The sequence below is a fragment of the Xenopus tropicalis genome, chromosome 6 (genome assembly GCF_000004195.4).
Source record: "Xenopus tropicalis strain Nigerian chromosome 6, UCB_Xtro_10.0, whole genome shotgun sequence".
Classification (NCBI taxonomy): domain Eukaryota; kingdom Metazoa; phylum Chordata; class Amphibia; order Anura; family Pipidae; genus Xenopus; species Xenopus tropicalis.
The window spans coordinates 32,938,361-32,959,558 of record NC_030682.2 but is presented as its reverse complement, the minus strand read 5'-3'; the positions used below and the strand labels follow the sequence as shown (position 1 = coordinate 32,959,558).

At 39.9% G+C, this 21,198-nt stretch overlaps 1 protein-coding gene across 2 annotated transcripts in view; it reads right to left on the bottom strand.

Moving 5' to 3' along the window:
- Window positions 1-13,050, bottom strand: part of col1a2 (collagen type I alpha 2) — a 35,622-nt gene extending 22,572 nt beyond the window's left edge. The window contains exons 1-12 of one of the 2 annotated variants that reach the window (XM_012964923.3): window positions 12,839-13,050; window positions 10,408-10,412; window positions 7,849-7,884; window positions 6,870-6,953; window positions 5,846-5,902; window positions 3,715-3,759; window positions 3,528-3,581; window positions 3,385-3,438; window positions 2,912-2,965; window positions 2,106-2,159; window positions 991-1,044; window positions 253-297 (exon numbers count right to left, since the gene is read on the bottom strand). In XM_012964923.3, coding sequence (XP_012820377.1) covers window positions 253-297; window positions 991-1,044; window positions 2,106-2,159; window positions 2,912-2,965; window positions 3,385-3,438; window positions 3,528-3,581; window positions 3,715-3,759; window positions 5,846-5,902; window positions 6,870-6,953; window positions 7,849-7,884; window positions 10,408-10,412; window positions 12,839-12,908 — 612 coding nt within the window. In that variant the 5' untranslated portion in view covers window positions 12,909-13,050. The remainder of the gene's footprint in view (window positions 1-252; window positions 298-990; window positions 1,045-2,105; window positions 2,160-2,911; window positions 2,966-3,384; window positions 3,439-3,527; window positions 3,582-3,714; window positions 3,760-5,845; window positions 5,903-6,869; window positions 6,954-7,848; window positions 7,885-10,407; window positions 10,413-12,838) is intronic. The other variant, NM_001079250.1, reaches the window with a different exon arrangement.
- Window positions 13,051-21,198: the final 8,148 nt, after the last annotated feature.

Here is a 21,198-nt window from a genome sequence, read left to right as displayed (position 1 = left end):
TTCTCAAATCCCACTCTATTTTGTCCATAGATTAGTCTACCTCTTCTATAAAACATCTCCTAGTATCCTTCAAAATAGGTATCATTTGTAGCTACCTAATTTGCAGTTTGTTTAAGGGACTGCACCCTTCCTGAGCAGAATATGCAGTATACTAATAGCATTTTCAGGCATCTCCTTTATGAGTATGCTACCCCGTATCTACATCTCTATGCTCCTTGCTGTCTATGTAAAATAACAGAAATAAATACTTACAGACTGACCAGGGGATCCATTTTCACCATTAGCACCAGTTTCTCCCTATAAAAGAAAAAAAGCAATGAATATATTATTATTAGGTAACACATTTCAGATATAAATGATAGAATATTGTTCTTAGTATTGATTACAGTTTGTATGGAGGGTCACAGGTTTCTATGTTTTGCTGGAAGTACTACTTATTTCACCCTTTCTGACTGGTTTTACAGGAATCATATTACTTCCACAGTATGTACAGCTGTATATGTATTGGTTTTGGAATGGTTCATTCTGAAGTAAATAGTCCAAAATGTCTGCTATATAATTCACAAAGGATATTACGGTATCTGCTAATACCCTGTCCACCTGCTGATGAGAATGGCCATAAGCAGTCTGGACAGACTGACAGACTGACTGAGATCCAATAGGATGGCAAAGTGGTCTGACAAAACTGCCCTACTCTACGATGCCATCTTGCCCCGATGGTCTTATTAAAGCTGTGCATCAACTACTTGATGAAAGTTTGTAGTTGGGGTTATAACTTGAGCAGACACAGCATTAGAGAAGAGGGACAATGAGGCTATTCCTAATCTGAAAAAAACACACTACTGCTGTCTATCCGGTGGCCCTCCAGCTGCTAAAGACTTCAAACTGCTAAGACTGCCACACAGACCGTAACCCTCATTATTTTCTGTCTATGCAGTTGATACTAACGTCTCTAGTAATGAATTAAGGATATCCATCTTAGATATTTACCTTGACACCTGCAACACCTGGGCCTCCCTTCTGACCATCCAGACCGTTGTGACCCTAAAAAAAGGAAAAACAAGCAAAGAAAATCTGTAAAAGATGAAAAATAACTTAAAACTTTTCCTATTAGCAAAAAGTGGTGTCTCTCATACAACAGATTCACTATCATTGCACTCACATCAGGGAAGATTAACTTGCCATTGATTTGTAAGGGATGCTCTCTTACACCCAGAGCAAACACTTTGCCCCTGAATTGTTCTACTTTTAATATCCAGCAGAATGAATCTTGTATTCTCTAAACAACCACAGGCTGCAGACACTGTGCATTTTGCAATAGCAGAATGGGGCTTCAACTTCTCTGCTAAGCTGAAAGGTTGTATTGGAACCACTTGCACTTAGATTTCTTACATACTATGCATTAATAGTGTTTTAGATCAGGACTGTACTGTAGGTTTGATGTGGTACCAATGTAACAATTCATAATCTAAAACATCAATTAAATACAAACCTTCTGCATTAGTAAAACAATTGTGGGAACCCTGCAATAGTGAGGCATTTTACAGTAAGACTCTCATGCAAGAAAGCCTGGACTGGGCTTCAAAATAGGGCCTGGCATTTCAAGTAGCACAGAGGCCCAAACTGCCCCCCACCAGCCCAATTAATAGTGACTTACAGCAGCCCCTCCGGCATTTGCTAGAACCCACAGATTGCCAGTCTTTGCCTACATGCAAGTATTTAGCACTAACCAAAAAAGGGTTCAGACAGCATACCTGGAACATACCATCACATGACAACATGTCTAAATCCAGGTAAGCCATCAGATACAGGCAAAAACTAGTGGTTCAATAGCATCCCTTTATCCAAGCAAACTGTCAGTGGCGTATTTGACAGCATACCAAAATATCAGTAGCTAAAGCAAAAGTATTCCTTAACCCAAGCAATGGGTGGTTTAATGACAGCATGCCTAAATATAAGCAAAATTTCTCAATAACTAATATGTTAGCAGGCTTAAATGGGAAAGCCACCATTAGCTAAGCATGCTTAAAGCAAAGGAAATTATCAGTGTGTCTTGTAACAGGATACCACTATTTTTTTGGTGATTTTGGTATCACAAAACTTACCCTAATTCCTTTAAATCCAGGGAGACCAGGAGTTCCGGGGAAACCACGTGCACCCTAAAAAACAATAGAATTCGTTTTTTATTTGGCCTGGCATATCTGAGAAAATTCTAAGTAATGTTCATTTGGGTTATTAGTGAGACATTCAAATTTATCCTCCTTTCTCAGTCATTTTTAGGTTAGTATATGGTTCATAGCACTTGTGCCATGTTCTCTGCTGAAATGTCTAATGAAAGTTATGGTACCCAAGCATCTTTTACTTTTTGAGTAAGAAATACTTGACAATACCAGTCCTTTTCAGCTCAAAAATACAATAGTGAGCTTTTTGAGGCTTAAAAGTGCCAGTATTGGTGCTGTCAGATGTTCTCCATTTCAGCAAAACTGCAGGGCAGTGCCTTTTCTGAGTTTTTGGAATTAGTTCTCAGAATTCCTGTATTTTTATTTCCATATGTATAAGGCAGTTTCATCAGCCCTTTTGATTTATCTGTGACTTACTTTGGGACTGTTTCTGTTCTTATTACAGGCTGCAGCCCTGTAGCTACTGTATGCCCTATGGCAGAGGTAAAGACATGGCTCGCCTGTGTCTGTCAACACTGCGCTCTGCATCTAGTGTAAAACCTTTCATGTGCAGCAAAGTGCACTGCAGAACCAGTCTCAGGGCAGTAGTGCTTTCTGTGTGAGCACCAAGGGGGTGCACTCTTGCAACCCTAAGTGTACTTGCACAGTGCACTTACTAAATCACTTGGACAATTTCTTATTGTATAAAAGGTCCATTATTTAATTTTTAGTAAAAGGAAAGATTTCCTTACCTGAGATCCAACTGTGCCTCGCTCACCAGGTCTTCCAGATTTGCCAGAGTGACCCTATATATACAATTAAAAAAAAAAGATTATATTCCTTCACATAACAGGTAAAAAAAAACATACACTTTTTGCAGTGGGTTACAAAATAAACTTTGGGCTGATGCAAAAAAGCTAAATGTGCTGTCCATGTTCAGTGTAGTCTATAATATCTAAAGGCCCTTGATAAGGCTGGGGAACATAAAAATCGGAGGACTGCATCTGGTCCATGGAATAGGTGGGCCCAAAAACAAAATACTTTTTAGAACCCTTATTCCCCAAACCATAAAGAGGGTGACCTGTTTTTCACACTACTAAAGAATACTGTCCGTCCCCCCCAGCAGGTGCAGAGTCTACTGACTACAATGTTAGGACCTTATTTGTGTCCTAGCACGGTAGACCCACCCACCCTTTACAAAACAGCTATTTGTGCCCCAACTTACATCTTCACCGGGTTTTCCAGGTGGACCAGAGGGACCAGTAGATCCTAAAGGACCCTATGAATACAGAAAATCACATGTCAGTAATATGATTTTTGTTAAGCACCCAAAATGTCACTGCCATAATGCAGTTTTACATGACTTACAGGTTGGCCAGGTTCGCCAGGTTCACCAGCATGTCCTTGGAAACCTTGAGCACCCTAAAGGAGGCATAAGGTAAACATTAGTCTTGTATGATGATTAAAACAGCAAGTTGTAACATTCACTCAATGAAAAGTTTAATATACATAACCACATTCAAGTAAATGCTTGCCAGGGAGTAATAATACTTACAGGGGATCCAGGTGGTCCAGGGGGTCCTCTTGGTCCCATTAAACCCTGCAAAATAAATTAAATACTGCATCATAAAACTACATCATTGAGCAACGTACAAGTGTAAAGCAAAGGGTGAAAATGCAACAATTCAAACCCCATAAACTCCAAAATACGTCATTCGCCAGTTTTGAACACATTCTCCTTTCTTCTAGTAAGCAGTAGTTGATTAATGATTACATACTGCCTCAGACTTGGCATATGAGATATATACTGAATATGGTGTGCTTTTGGTGATGCTTGGTAGCCAGCCTACAGGACAGATGTAAGAGGTTGCCCACTAGTGTTTAAAGAACATCTGATCATTCAATCTCTACTGCCTAGAAGTACAGTATACTTGCAGTGAACTTTATTGGCAATATTTACCTGATTAAGCCTTAGTGGCCTCAGGGAAAATAATGTACATGCAATGTCTATGTATTGTAAATTCTACATACAGAATATTGTATGGCTCATTTATTATAAGAAAGGCACATCACTAGGAACAAAGATGTATCCATTTAAATACAATACAGCAAACACTTGCATCTAGAAAAGATGGCAGATTTTGCCAGTTGTTTTTGCACTTTAAATTTGTTGACTAATTGAGACCTTATATGCCTCACTGGCTTGGAAAAGTGGTAGTAGGCCCAAACTAAAAATCCATTAGGATAAGGTCTTGGGCCCTGCCCCATCCCCAACCTTTTTTACCTGTCAAAAAAAGTTGGGGAGCAACGCAAGGATAAACAAGTTACTAGGGGTGACCAGTAATGAATGTGATTGATTATTTGGTAGCCCAATGTGGACTGGCAGATTCCATGAGGTTCTGTTTGGCAGTAAACATGGTCTTTACAGCTTCAAAACTCAGAAATGAAAAATAAGCACTTATGGTCCCCATACACGTTAAGATTCGCTCGCTTGGCGAGATCGCCAAGCGAGCGGATCTTCACCCACTATCCCCACCTACAGGTGGGAGATATCGGGGAGCGTATAGGCGTATATTGGCGGCAATGGGGCAGTTGGTTCGGGGACCAACCAATTTCAGGCCAGATATCGGTCGGGCAGGCCCCTCATTCCGGCCCCTACACGGGCCGATAAGCTGCTGAATCGGTCCAAGGGACCAAACCTTTACTTTGAGGCCACTGGGATCAACTTAAAAGTGGTTGGTGAGCAACATGTTGCTCGCAAACCACTGGTTGGGGGTCACTGGTCTAGGGGATCTTGCTAGATAGCTATTATTAGATATTTCTGAAAGCATAGGTCAACTATGCAGAGACTTGGGGTGAACACTTATATGACAATATATGATGATGTCACAACTGTACATTTATACAGTTGCTTTGTATAGAACTTTATTTTTGCAGTACCCATTATTGCCTACAATATGTATGATATGTCATTATATGTAATTCTCTCTTCTATATTTTCAGCATAGGAAATGAAATTAGAAATGAGCTTTGCACTGTACATGCTTATCAATAAATAGCTGCAACTATCCATGTCTGTAGGGCTGGAGCTGAGCTAAACATGATAACAGAGGCAAGGTTCTGTATGATCCAATCTGTGAACCAAAACAAAGAACTAGAATATACTGGCAGCAGGGTGCTGGTCCATTTCACACCTCACAAATGTACCTATAGCAGGTATTTAGTCCTGAACGTATCTTTGTGATAGGATCCCACAACAGTTGCTTCATGGGTTAGGGCCCTCACATATGAAGCACTGTTCAGCTAGATTGGTTGCAAATATTCAACTTGGCCAAGGTTCTTAAAACAAAAATGGTGCACCTTTGGCAAGAAGGTAACAGTCTTCTTTTCCCACTGCAGGTTGGTCTGCACGGCTGGAGTAACAGTTAGAAACTACATACAACTATGGCATTTATGCTCAGAGACCCAAGATTAGGTTGTGGCATCAATGCCACATACTGTAATTGTAAGCACAGCTTGTGCCAAAATGTCTGGTTTGCCAGACAAGCCTAGACTTTAAGCTGAAGTATAAATACAAAAATATATGTATTTGATTTAGAGATTATGATTTACAAAAATGTATTGAACCTATAAAATGAACTAAATAAAAAAAACCTTTAAAGTTAATATTCATGGTGGTTACCTACCGCAGGGCCAGGTTCTCCGCCGCCAGATTTAGATGGGTCATATTGAGCAGCAAAGTTCTAAGAAGACAAAATCAGTAGCATTAATGGCAGGATTATTTTGGTACAAACATCAAAGCAGACTGAACGTTGATAGAAAGCTAACATGAGGTTTAGGTTGCCAATGTTATATTTAGAGTGTACAATGTATTGGCGTATGGAAGATATAATTAAACATAGTCGAGGGCACAATGCTGCTAGGCTGGAATGTCAGATTCAAGACTTATTCTAAAAGACACACATTGCCCCAAGCTAACAAAATGTGTCCTCCTGAACGGGCAGGGCTATTGCATTGATTTAAAGTGGTTTAAGTATTACTTAATGAGTGAAATAAATCAAAAATAAATTGCTCTAAGGTCAGAAAAAAAGAATGGACATTTCAGGGAAAAGAACAGAATTTTCCAGGGACAGAGTTCTAACTGGGGAAGACAATTGGACACTAAAGGGCCCGGTTACTAATGTCCAATTAATTTGCACAATGCTTGTTAATATTCAGGGGTTATTAATTAAGCTCACTGCTGCTGCTGCTCTTATCATTATTCTTTCATCTCTATATCTGAGGGGGTGGGTTTCAGAAGTACTATAAGCATATCCTGTAATATGTGAATTAGGCCAAACTTTTGGCCTAGGTAAAGGAGGAGTCTGCCCTCCACTTGTAAAGCATAGAAAAAGAAATTAATAGAGTAGTGATATCCTTTTTTATTAGAAAAGACAAGTAAGTAATGGGTTGCTTAGTAACTTGCTGTCCCTTAGTGCAGAGGCTTGCCCAGGACTCATCACTGTCATAGATTTGGTAAAAGAACTCTTTCATATCCAGAATGTTCTCTGTACTCTGGGGGTGTCATAAATGTATGATTATGATACACTTAAGAAAGCATTCCTGAATATTACCTCGGCTATATACCAGATTTACCAGGCTTTTCTGTCCACATGCAATTTGTTCCAATGGCTGGAATTTTATAATAGTATAAAAATAAGAATTTCTTACTCCGCCAAGTCCGGGTGGGCCGGGTGGCCCGGGAAGTCCTGGTTCACCATCAACACCATCTCTACCTGGAGCACCTGGTGGGCCCTGGATTTAAAATGATAATCTTTTAGTACTAGCATTTGCATCCATTTATAAGATGCATCATTATGTGTACCTAAGGCCTTGCACAGAACCACTGCATATGTAACATTAAATGAAATATTATGTTACTAAGATTGACAGAATCTTCCAGCTGGAATAAAGAGGTAGATCCAACACAATTAAAAAAAAAACTATCTACTAACTCATTCTCAGGTTTCCCCATAGACATCAATGGAGATTTCCCAAGTTAGGTAGCTTTATCAAACTGAATGTGGCCAAAATATATTATATATATATCCACCATATACGCATGGACACTTTTGTTGGGGATTGTGATTCAGTATAACAAGCCATTTGTGTCATGTTTAATGCCACGGGCGGCTACACAAATGCTTCAGTGGGCAAGAGGCAAGTTGTGTGCACCAAACAAATTCTTGCTCCATCCATATCCAGTAAGCTTGTAGGAATATATATCTTAAACGGTCCCAATAAATATTGACCCTTCTAGGATCAGAAAAATGATTGTGTGAGTAAAACAAAGTCTCCGTTGACTGATTTGGTCAACAAATCACATAGACCATTGGTGAGAAAATCTTAATTTTATTTCAAAATTCTCAATTATAAATTACACTTTTACAAAAAAAAACCAATAAATATTTATTAAACAACTGATAGCAGGCTTATTAGAACAAATCAAGATGAACTATTCTGTGTAAAAGGCACTATGTTTTGGCAATTACTTTCTTTTATTTATTAAATAATTTAAACATAAAAAAAGAAATAAAATAATCATAAATTATACAATAAATGTAATTATCCTTATATAGAATCTGACTGGTGTTTGCTGACAGTTTTCCTATGGCTCTAGCAGTGAGGATAAAAGAGCAGCATTGCTTACCCTCTCTCCCTGTGGGCCTTTGTCTCCTCTGGGCCCCTGTGGGAAGTAACAGACTTACTAGCTGTTCATACATCACATGAAGAATGCAGACATTACAATAACAGCCAAGCCAGGCACTTCTAGCCCACGCCCTCTGCCTGTTGCCGAACTGTGTAAATCCCAGAATCTCCAGACAACTTTTGGCTGTAGAGGGATGCTGGGATCTGTAGTTCATTAACTGGTTTTCCCTTATCCAAGTTACACATTGGGGTGCTTTCTTGTCAGACATTATGTTGAATGCATTAGATACATTAGATACCAAGCATTAGAGCAGAAGAGTAATGCAATAACTCTGTGCTAAACCCAATAACAATGTCTCCAGGAACTGAATTAAAGGCCTTCTATATAAGTCAACCTGCTGTAATACAGCTAGCTGTTGATTCTGGGAGTTGCAGTTTACAATGGTTGCCAAGGCTCCCCCTCTGGAAATGTATAAACTGGTGACTGGTGTCTGGCCTTGATAATGGAAATAACTTTAGCAAATGGGGTTCATTTTAGGGGACCCCTTGAGGGAAAATGCTGATAAAAAAGCAAAGGACATTTTGTATTGTTTACCAGTTTTTAGTATATACATTAAAGATATTTAACCTGGGGCCTTCCAGCTATTGCTGAATCACAACTCCCAGTATTTCACCTACAGTCAAATGCTATTCCTGTAGCTCAGCTTATCTAATATTATATATGTTGCAGCTCAGCATACCTAGTCTTAGCTTTCTCTTAGTATATCTTATTTATAAGATCAACTAGCAGTTAGGCAGGTTATATATAGGCATTAAGGATGAACTTGATGGACGTGTGTCTTTTTTCAACCTAACTTACTATGTTGCTATGTTAGTTGGCTCTCAGAGCAAATCATATCTAGACTGGCTCTCTTTTCACTTGTCTTATCTAGAGTTAACTCTCTCTAAGAACAGCTTATAGAGTTGTCTCTTATCACATCTCTTTTTCAAGAGCTGGATTTCTCTTAGCTCAACTTATTTAGAGTTGTCTCTCTCTTAGCTTGGCTCTGTAAGAGTTGGCTTTCATCAGCATTACGAACAACAGGTCCTCAAAGCTCCAAGACAAATAGATCTGGAGATACTCTATGGTAGATTTACTAATTCTTAGAGTTTCTTACTGTGATGATCAAGTGGCCCTCCATTTGGTGTAGAATTAGAACTCCATGATGAAGGGCAATGTTAGTTGGTAGCTAGTACAATATAATAAGGGTCATTGGCAAACTTGGGCTCTCCAGATGTTGCAGAACTACAACCCCAAAATTCCTCTAACAGATAAAGGCTGCAGATGGTGCTGGAAGGTCTAGTTCAGCAATATATGTAGGGCCACGTGCTGTCCATCCTATAATATAAATTTGCCCTATATTTTCAATTACATTTATAGAAGACATGATTTTTCTCACTACTGTCCATACATTCCACCAGAAGAGGCAGGGGGCTGCCCCTCAGGCTGGAATAATAACCTCTGTAACAGCTTCTATATTAATAAGGGAGTTCAGGGAAGCCTGGAGCTAATCATGCAGCCGTAAAGCAGCTCTAGTCTCCTAGTATATGAGCTGCCCCTGACTCCAAGGCAAACTAGGTGCCATTCTCAGATAGCTGCATTCCTATCCTTGCTACTCTTGCTCAGCACTGCATGGTACTATAACTACACTTACAGAGAAACTAACATTCCTTTGCATAGAAAGCTAACCTCCCTCCTCAGTATTATTGATTCCCAGCCCTCCAGGTCTTGCTGAACTACAACTCAGCAACATCTAGAGGGCTGCATAATCTATATTACTCTTGTGATTATTACTGATCTGATTATTATATTACTCTTCTGCTTATTACTACCATCACCACCCCACCACCTTAGAGAGTCTATTAGTACACATTAACACAGATAGATTTTAGCATGCACACTTTAGTACAGACAATAAACACAAGAAGCGCTTACCCTCTAACTCTAAACTAAACTCCACAGACATTGCCCTATACTGACACATGGTTCCCATTACATTACACAAGCATGTCATTGCATCTATTGCTTAATGTCTCTGGGGTTTGCAAGCAGATTTTTCCAAGCGTGTCCATCTCATTATTCCAAAGTAAGCAATCTGGAAACCCATTCAGTTGAATGAAACACACATATATATAAGTGTCCTCAATTTCAAGAATAAAATCCATTGCAGCCAATTGGGATTTATCCAGCCATGAGTTTATCCGTAAATTGCTGAAGCTTAAAATAATCCGCATTTCCCTTATTTTCTCAAAGTATGGTCCACTCTGTGCTGAACAGAACTTGGTTTCCAGATTTCCCATCAGGAATATGTGACTTTGCCATGTTGACCCCTTTATGAGGGAAGCCCCACGTGGAAAGCCAGCCCACTCAGGAAGTCTGGGTGGGCTCATGCCGCATGGAGCATGTTAACAGGACAAGTCCTTACAATAACATGGTCATTCAGTTACACTAAATAAACAAACGCAACTGCAGGAGAGGGGGCAAGGCAAGGGGGGTAAAAAAGAATGCAAATATACTGACCTCAGCTGGAGAGGAAGAAGGCACAAGAATATGAAGAAACAAAAAAAGGGAAAAAAATGAATATTTGATCTCTATATCATAATATAAATGTAATCATGCCATGATAATTCTATACAGCTTAAAGTATTAAATATTATTTTGCTATAATCAGACAGGTTATATTCTAGTGATCAGGGCCTGTCCTGGCTTTCACTGTGCTGCTGCACTACAACTCCCAGCATTCTTTAAAGGACGCTGGATGCTTGGATCAACAGCATGAAAGAAATTGGGAATGGTGAGCAGTGTAATGGCCAATCAGAAATGTGCTTTTATTAGGTAAGCATTACTATGCAGATCAATGCTAATAGTTGTTTGGCCTCTGTGTGTTACTGCAAACTCCAATTGTTTATGAAACTATTGCACTCCTAACTGTTTATTGCTTCTGTCTGCACTATACAAACCCATAGAAATGGCATATATATTAATGCAGTGAGCTTTGATTAAACATCTGCCAGCAAATAGAAGGAATAAATACTTGTATGGGAACGGTACAAAACTGGAGTAGTAACACATAGCAGCTTGGCAGAATCGTGCTGCCTGTGAGTAAAGTTAAACTACTTTAATTCCCATCACAACATGTGAAAGTCAAAAAGTGACTAAAATGTTCCTAATGACAAACTGAAAAGGAAAACTGGATGTTATAATGTAAAATGGCCACCAGTGGGCGCTAAGCATCCCCTCGGTCAGTGCAATGCCAGTCCACTAGCTGTTTAGCAGGGGCTAGAGTGGTAAATAAATGCCTCTAAGAACAAATGGCAAATTTCTCATTAAAAGTTTAATGCTTTAAAGCATTGGGTTGTGTTGAATTTCCCTGTACATTGTAATTTAAAGGCATACCAAGTATAATGTAAATGATTGCTTTGTGCTTAATACATAGTTGGGGGGCTGGACACAGGCAGGTGGAGCCCCTATGGGCTGGCAATAGGACCAGCATGAGTAGGGAGGGAAGGGCTGGGGGCACAAACAATGTTCCCTGTAAGCAGTGCGCTCAGGCGCTCACATGTTAATTCTGAGGCCAGTAAACACAACAAATTGCGGGTTGCATATATATCAAAACACTTTTACACAGGCCCAAATAGAAATGCAGGGAAACGCTGGAGGATAATGAAAGATTTATATATAAATGTTATATGATTTAATTTCTCATAACTCTAATAGCAATGAAAGGACAAATATGTTATTCTTTGTAGTCTCTAAATAAAAAGATGGGGGACTGGGATCTGGGGATGTGCGCAGAAGCCTGCCATATTTCATCAATGGACCCTGGATCTCCTTCTGAAAAGTCATTTAAAAGCCAGGGGGCTTATCATAAAAATAGTAATTTGCTAGAAAATCATTTCCATTCTGGGCTGTTAGCTTTTCTGCTTTTCTACCCAGCAGCCTGTACAATTCTACTTCCTCGCTGCAACTCATTGCTTGTATATTGCCTGTTATGTATAAATGGCCATATGATTTTATATAAAAATAAGGCACGGTAAGCTCAACTGAACAAACATCCACTATGGAACACAAAGGCAAACTCTTGATTGCACTCCTAACTGTTTATTGCTTCTGTCTGCACTATACAAACCCATAGAAATGGCATATATATTAATGCAGTGAGCTTTGATGAAACATCTGCCAGCAAATAGAAGGAATAAATACTTGTATGGGAACGGTACAAAACTGGAGTAGTAACACATAGCAGCTTGGCAGAATCGTGCTGCCTGTGAGTAAAGTTAAACTACTTTAATTCCCATCACAACATGTGAAAGTCAAAAAGTGACTAAAATGTTCCTAATGACAAACTGAAAAGGAAAACTGGATGTTATAATGTAAAATGGCCACCAGTGGGCGCTAAGCATCCATATAAGGAACACAGAGCATCAGCGCAACCTTCCAGTGCTGTGTCCGAAAAGAGACACTAGAGGGCGCCCGCTGTGCAGCATTAGGCAGAGACAATGCAAGTCCAACGCCCTGACTTCAAGATGAGCCAAGTACCAAAAACTTTTGTTCTGTGCATCCCGGAGGAATAACATAAATAACGTTCCTGCAGCCACTCACCGTGCCCTGAGCTAGCACCCTACTGCCCATACAGGGAACACACCTACCCACGGCACAGGGTTCACATACACCTTATACTGAATATTAGATTTATAAAGTCACACAACACTCACAGAGTATTTCACAATCTTGATACGCAGGCAATATCACTACATCGCAGCATGTAAGCTAATACTGAACTATAACTCCCAACAACTGGAAGTTGTATCTCAACACAAGTTGCAAAGCTGAAATCCCCATGCTTTATAGTAGCACACGTTTTAGAGTGTCATTATTTGGGTTACAGTCTATCCCCTTGTGAAACTGCCCCTCCCCGCCCAAGTGCAGGTTGCAAATAAAGGGCACTTACATTGGCATGTTGCTAGGTATAGTGTGACTGCCAGCAGCAGCACAGTCCGCATATCCACAAAGCTGAGCATGGCTAGCGGCTAGTCATGCAGACTCCTTGTGAGTGAGAGCCGGTGCTTAGGGCTTGTGCTGTACTTTCATGCGGTTCTTGACGGGCTATTCCAGACTTTCAGCAGAACCTGCCGCCCGCAACTCTAATCACATCATTGTCCGGCCAGTCCCATTTATTCGGCAGGAGGTTCCCTCGGTAGCGAGTCATAGGGAGCCTCTCAGCCAATGGCAGAGCGCAGCTGGCCGCAGCCCCGCCCCCCCGCTCCCCTGGCTGGAGGTCATGTTCTCCCCATCTCCTCAGCTTGTTGCTGGCAGCGCAGGGGAAGTGGTGACGAGGCGCTGTTGTTAAATTAGTTCCATTCTTCTGAGGACGTGGACACATCAGTTAAAAAAGCTGTCTCCCTCCTCCCAAAGTGGCTCTCCCCATCCCTGTGGCTCCCCTGCTGTGCCTTGTGGTGGCACCGAGGTGGTGCTGGTGGGCTCCATGATGGAGTCATCTAGGTCCTACCTGCTGCCAGTTACCTGTCCACATTCTCCACACACCAACAAAACCAGCCACACACACATACATAAGAACACACACATACACATGCAATATTCAGGATTGCTTTTCTCCCTCAGCTTTAATTCTTTCCATTCTCCCAAACACATTGCTTCACTGCCTGTTGAAATCATATAACAACCCCCATCCTATAAAAGCAGCTGCGTGATGAGATTTTCCAGAGCAGCTTTTGCAGAGAGGGGAAAGAGCAGAGTTTAATGGATTCACAGGGCAGAGCTCTGTCTGTAAATAATAGAGAAGGAAGCTGGGCGCAGTGAGGATCCCCAGAACTGTTGGACCTTCCCGTGCCGATGAGAACCCAGTAATCATGACAGGGAAATGGGAAACTATTGTGTCCCAGTAATGGGTGTGTGCGAGTGGAGCCCCTCCAGCCTATTCTCATTCCATGTGGGATGCAGAGGGGGGTGGTATGGCTGTGCAGCTGGGGAATGAGGCTGCCCCCTCCAGCTATATTCATATTTCTCCCCACTGTCACACACACACATTCCGGCCCAGACACAGACCTGCTCCAACACGTCTCTCCCATTGCAACAAATCTCCAAGCACAGAGGACGTGGCTGCTCCTTACTTACTGATTGTTGTCCAAGTTGAACTGCCATTGTTCCATCCCTGCTCCGCCAATCCCTTATTTTAGAGATATTTTCATTTATCTACTACCCCGAAGAAGAACAGTTTTAAGAATATTATCAGTTTTGTCAAGTTGGTCTAAAGGCATCTAGATCTACTGCTGAACAGCAGTAACTAGTTAATATCAGTGTGGCAAGGGGCAATGTCATCTGGACTTCTCTCCATTATGCCTCCTTGTTCTGACACAGAAAGGAGGAATGACCAAGATATAGGCACGATAGAAACAATGGAGCAGAATGGCCCCCCAGGAGTTTTCCCGGTGTCCTGGTAAATCAGTCCAATTTGAATGCTTAGATAGCTTTTAGACAGGTGACCAGTAATGCTACCTGATGACTGATTGCCATAGGTAACTAGACCTGTAACAAATGTTGCACCTTTTATTATATAATCTCAAGGCTACTAATTCTTTATAATAGTTAGTAATCTGGGCAGGGCAGAGGCTGCATTAGCCCTGGGCTCTTAGCCTCGGAGTATGCTGAGATCAAATCACCAAGGGCAATAGATACCATGCAACAATTAGATATTTGCCATAAAGGAAAAGCCGTATGGCCCTCCAGTTGTTGCTGAATTGCAGTAGGTGCAGTTGAACCCAAGCCTTTCTGCATTGCCAGGGGCCCATCTTTTATGTAACGCAGACTGAATTTATATATCATATAAGTAACTAAGGATGAAGCATCTTAAAGGCTCCTGTTATTGTGGCAAGATGTGTGTCCTTTCCCTTTGCTTACAATGAGTAAAATAAAAGCTGCTAACTGCTTGCTCACAGCTCCGAACACTGAAATCGCATAATTAACCCTTAAAATATACAACAACCTGAAGTTTTTAGTTTCACACTGTACACAGTGGCACAGCCCATCAGCTATCTCTGCACTCCAATAAAACTACAGCCTTGCCGGATGGAGTTAATACTGATCTTTAGCCTTCCAGGCTGTATCTTAAAAGGAATGCAGAGACATTTAGTGGGAGGTGGGACAGGCTCGGCTAAGCACTATTCCATCTGCACTGGGTGGAAGGAGACGTTCTGATGTGGCAACAAGGAATATACATTTATAGCTAAGGTTTGGGAGGCCAAAAACCACAGGGTCACATTTAACTCTAAATGTTCTGCATACAGTGTTGGTATATGGAGCCCTGCTGGGCAATTGCATCAGAACTGAGGTTTCTGCGCTTGTGTTGTCAGGGTATCATTATTTCTGCAGCTTATCTATCATTCTAGTGTTTTTTTCCACATATTGGGCAGGGGGTGACCAAAGGAACAAAGGCACTAGAAATATGTCTGGTATATTTGTGGCAAGGAGAAACTTTCTGTTTAAGGGGGTTGTGCATATACCTTCTCCTCAGCCCTGTAAAGTTTGGGTCAAAATTGTGGGCTGTTAAGCCACTGATCCTATCTACCATGGACTTTTTGTGGCATGATGAAAGCAGCCGAGGCACCCCTAAAGTTTGAATTACACCATAAGTAGTATTGTAGTTAGTAAAGCAGAATAGCAGTTGGGATCCCCATAACAAAGGACCATTCTGGTTAAACCTTTCTGTTCTTCTACATCAGGGCTGTCCAAATGGAGGCCCATGGGCCAGGTGTGGCCTTCCAAAGGGTTTTTACAGCTGCCAGTCTTTGCAAAAGCTTCATAGACTTCACTGTATAACATCATCATTTTAGTTTAATCCGGCCCTTGAACATGTTTTATGAAAACAGATTGGCTGACTACTTGTGATAAGCTGGACAGCACTGTTCTACCCAAAAATATATCCTTGCCCTTTGGGATTCCCTCCTCTGCTTCTCTTTACAGCTGCTTATATTAGATGATCACTGGTGATTGTCCTACATAAATATACAAGCAATGTAAATGTCAAGGTGACAGACAACATCAGTGCTATTGCTTCCTATAGAGAAGTTGCCAGAGACCTGATAATCAGATAGGGGAATGATAAGCAGTGACACAACCTACAGGGCTAATGACTGAAGAGTCTGGCAAGCTTCCATGTTCAGGTGTGATTCATGGAATGTGTTAAAGCCCAGGGGCAAGCTGACAGTCTGATAAAGTGAGACATGGGATTCCAGAGAGCAGGTACATTAAAAGAAACATATGTTTGTACTGGCTGGCATAGCTTATACACAGGCAGGTAGCGTTCTTGAACATAGGGATCTGTTCATGAGGGTCTGTTCTTTTCTCCCATAAAATTCTGTATTTGCACTGTGTATATAAATTCCCTGTGATAATAGCTACTAAGCCTACACAGAACCTTCTATATGGCTTTTTTTTAAAATTGTAACTGAAAACCTTTAAAAGGCAATGAATTGCATAAAGATGTTCTGTGGAGGGGTTTGTTGTCACTCACCCTTTCTTTCTTTTTTATCACAGTAAGTGTAAAGAAACTGAAGGTGTTCCACCTCATTTTACATTACCCCTTTCTCCTTTGTCCTATAAAACAGACCCATTTTTTTCACCCTCTTGCTTGAACCGGCCCATGGCTGTGTTAAAGGAAAATTACCACATTGCTAAATAGTTGCCATCTGGATTGGGTTTATTCTGTTTTTTAGGTAATATTGTAGGATAGGACTGTCTTTTTCATTGTGTTTATTAAAGCTCTAGCTAACTGTCATTCCATGACATTGGTTTAAGTGCATTTCATGGGCAGGGTTGCCAAGTGCCTGATTTTCAAAGGTAAACACAAAGGTGGCAACCCTATATGTGGGCTAGCTTAGTCTGCAATGGAATATTGGGGTCTTAAGATGGCCATACATATTATGACCCACTTGTTTTGTGAGGATGCCCAAGGTGGGCCAAACAATTGAATTACAATGACGGGCATAGGACATGTATAGGAGCCATCAGACTGAGGAGAGCATCAATGAGCAGGGAAAATCAAACCTGCCCGACAGACAGCTGGCCAATTTTCTGCCAGATATCGATTGAAGTCTGTCGGCAGCTTAAATCTGCCCATGTATGGTCACCTTTGGGGGAAGGGAAATGTTTTCTGCCATAACTAACATTTTACTTTAATGTACCTCCACATTCAGCTTACAGGCATTTTTGTGAATCCTTAGGGCTCATATACAAACATAGATGTTAAATTGCACCAGTGCAGTTACAAATAGCAACTAATGAGAAATTAGCCTTTAGCAGCCTACTACCACTGTGTTTTCTCTGCTGACAAAATGGCAACACTTCAGTGAGCATTTTTATGCCAGAATTCACCCGGTGTGTACACCGAGACAAACCCTTAACTTCCCTCTCCTTTGATTGTCCAATGTATTTTTCCATGCTAATAACTGATTTAGTGTTACCAAGAGACATCTAATCACTTCAAATTTGGCTAAAGGATATCACATTTGCCACCATGTCAAGGCAGACTCGGCAAGTAGGTTCCTAACCTATCCTATTTAAATAATTATATGTAGTAAAGTCTAATTTCTTGAGCAAAATACTCATTGTAGAATATAGAGGTCTCCTGAGCAATTAAAGTGAGACTCTGCCATTTCTAAAAGAAGCTTATTCTGTTCCCCAGTGTCTCTCTGGTACGGTGGTCTATTTATCTATTCCTTCTATCCATATAATCCCTGTATTATGTAATCTATTCCATACTTATGTTCAGTCTTACTTACCCATTTAGTCTACTGTTCTCAATGACTCTCTCATTGATCTGTTTCTTCTATGTATCTGTTCTACGGCTACATACTATTTAATAATGTTCCTAAGGAGCAGATGGTCCCAATGAGCAGAAGAAGACCTGATAAAACTAATAACCAGTCCATTGGAAGTCTCTGATAATAAACTGCTCTAAGCTTGGAGGGAAGGGGTTTATTGTTCGAAGGTAGATAGGGAGCTCCGAACAAATTGCTATGTTTATAAAAGGGAGAGGTGGAGGAAGTTCAGTTAAAAAAGCCAAGTTTTGAATGAATGCTCCATAAAGGCAAACTAGGAATATATGTATCTTTTTTTTTTTTTTTCTATAAAAAGCATAGGTAGAATGCATTTTTAATAGTCCTATTTTTGTGCTCATATTTAGAAAAATATAATATATCCTTATCATCTTCTGTTTTATGTATCCACTTACAGTATGTATTGTCTTTGTGTTTGTGTATTATTTATTTATGTAATCCTCATTTTCTATCTTGTATTCCCATTTTTTAAATGGATTCTATGTTGCATGCAAATTGGCCCATTTTATTCTATTGCTGTTATATTTTTGTTATTTATCCTACTAATCTTTTACTGTATTATTTATCTACTACTTCTATAATTGTGTTCTGTTATCTTATTTAATCTATATTCTTACCTTCTCCTCTCCTATTTACCTGTTCCTTCTATGCATATGTTCTACTGTGTCATATAATATATTCCATGTTTAACTTTTATCTTATATTCGTATTTATTTCTTATCTATTAATTTCATTCATACAGTCAACTGTTTTATTTATCTACTCATTGCATTATTTGTTTCTACTGTCCCAGGTAACTTTTAATTTTACCCTTATATGGGGACTTTTACATCTGAAAGTGCAGTAAGCAAAGCGCAGTTTTGAGCACAATTGCCATTTTCACATATTTTCACATAAATCAGCGTTTTCCCAGAATTCCAGCACTGTTGCGGTCCCAAGGGGGATGCAATTTTGGTTGATGTATTGAAATTAAACTGTGCTCTAAAAGTTTGTCTGGTGGGCATTATTTCCAGTTTTTGATGCAAAAATTACGTGTGCCTAATTCTTTACAAGTGTGGTGCGCCAATTGACGAATACCATTAAGGGAAACCTGTAGCTTCTGCCTGATTGGTATCTATTAACAACGGCACTTATGTACGTGAACACCTGTGTTGATAAATAAGCCCTACTGTCCTAATTAGGGTTGCCACCTGTCCAGCTTTGGACCGGGCAAACTGCCTCTCTGGATATGAGGACCGAACTCTGTCCTGATTGACATGCAATTCACTCAATTATGGGCCACAGCATCATAGCCCTGCCCCCTCACGTCCTTAAACATCAGCATTCTGTCCCTGACGTTGGCAACTCTGCCTGTCCCTGTCCGGAGCATCAACCTGCAAAAGGTTGCAACCCTAGTGCAACTACCAGTTAGAAAATTAAAGCAAAAATCTCTATCTGGGAATTATAAAATATATATAAGGGTTTGTGAACCTAAAAACAAAATATTGCCTAATGAAAGAAAATATAATTGTAAGCATCTTTCTGATATACATTAATTACAGTTTGTATGGACTTAAAGGTAAGTGTTAATAAAAATTGCTTCTAAAACCAGTATCTGTCTGTCTCTTGCTATACTTTGCATGTACTGTTGGTTCTGACTAGTGAAGTAATGTAGCTCTCCTTTAGTTGGGACTCCAGTCCCTACATTGCCTTGTTAACCTTCTTTTACATTGTTTAAGTATTTAGAACCAGTAATGCAGATAATAGTAAGGGTAACAAGCTGTTACCCACCTTGTTTTTTCCTGCCCCCCTTGCAGATAGGGTTGCCTCCTTTGCTGAGTTATATACCTTGACAAAGGGGGCATGAGCAATGATATTGGTGCTAATGTCATCATGCACATGATGTAATCATGATTTAATTATGTAATGATTACTGTAATGATGTCTGGGGCAGCATGATGACATTGGTGGTGGGGTTATAGTGCCCATCGGACGCAGTTTGTTGGATTTCTGTCCGGTTTACAGAATGTTAAAAAAACGGGCAGATGATTTTGCCAGAGTGTAAGAGGAGCCCTTAAACTTACCAGCTGCTTCAAGGCAAATCTCAGGCATTTGTGTTCCACTAATAACCTATTTAAGGTATGCAGAATGCATCTTTACATCTCAGGAGTTCCACCAGACAATTTTCAAAAGAGCACACAACAGAATTACTAGTAAAACATAAAAATGCAGATTTGTTGCCATTTATTAAACGTTATATAATCGCTTTTTTGTCTTTAAAGCTGTGAAAACCTAATGTTAACCAGTACCATCTGTATTTAAACATGTAATTAGTGCTGAGCAGTTTTGTTGCCACATAGATACCATTTCATAAGGTTATATTGCTATGGTTTTGTTTCCTTTTCTTGCTCTGCTTTCTTATTTTAATTAACCTTTAATTACTCAAATATTCAATGGAGGCAGGGGATTAAAGCTCTGCACTGATGCAAACTGACACAAACCCTTTTAAAAAAATTTGTTGGGGAATAAAATATTGATAACTTCTTGAATTAAAAAGCAATGGGTGTTGGAATGCTAAGCTGGTCTGGCTGTACCTGTCTGAAGTGTGGAGGAGTGTTTGCCTTTCTTGAAAATCCATTAAGGGGGTGGGAAACTGTACTCATAGGACTCTATTGCCCGCTTCAAATACAAGTTCAGCTTGGATCATTGTTTTCCTATGACTCATACAGGGAGAAGCAAGGGGGAGAGAAAGGAAAGCAGAAGAAAAGACCCCGGGAAGCTCTGCAAAATCAAAGCACATTGAACTAAAAACACACAGAGACCCCGTTAGATAAATTATTATTATTATTCCGATATGAATGTTAGTTTAGATGAGAAATGTATACATCCTGATCAAATAAGTTCAAACACTGTAGAAAACATAATACAGGTATGGGATCCCTTATCCAGAAACCCATTATCCAGAAAACTCCAAATTAGGGAACGCCCATCTCCCATAGACTCCATTTTAATAAAATAATTCAGAATTTTAAAACTGATTTCCTTTTTCTCTGTAGTAATAAAATAGTAGCTTGTAATTGATCCCAACTAAAATATAAATAATCCTTATTGGATGCAAAACAATTCTATTGCGTTTGATTAATGTTTTATTGATTTTTTAGTAGACTTATACTTATATATAGGTAGGGAGATTCAAATTACGGAAAGACCCCTTATCCGGAATAACCTTGGTCCAGAGCATTCTGGATAACAGGTCCTATACCTGTATTGCATAGCAGCCACTCGTTTCTCAGTGCATGATGGGGGATGTAGTTAACATAGCAAGGAAATTCTATTATACTTCACTCAGTTTATTGATGATGTTACACCAAGAACAATGATCACATATAAGAATACAAATATACATAAAATCCTTTAAATTTATGGTTCTATTTTTGCTGTTTGAATAAGTAGATGCATTTCTTATAAAAATAATCTA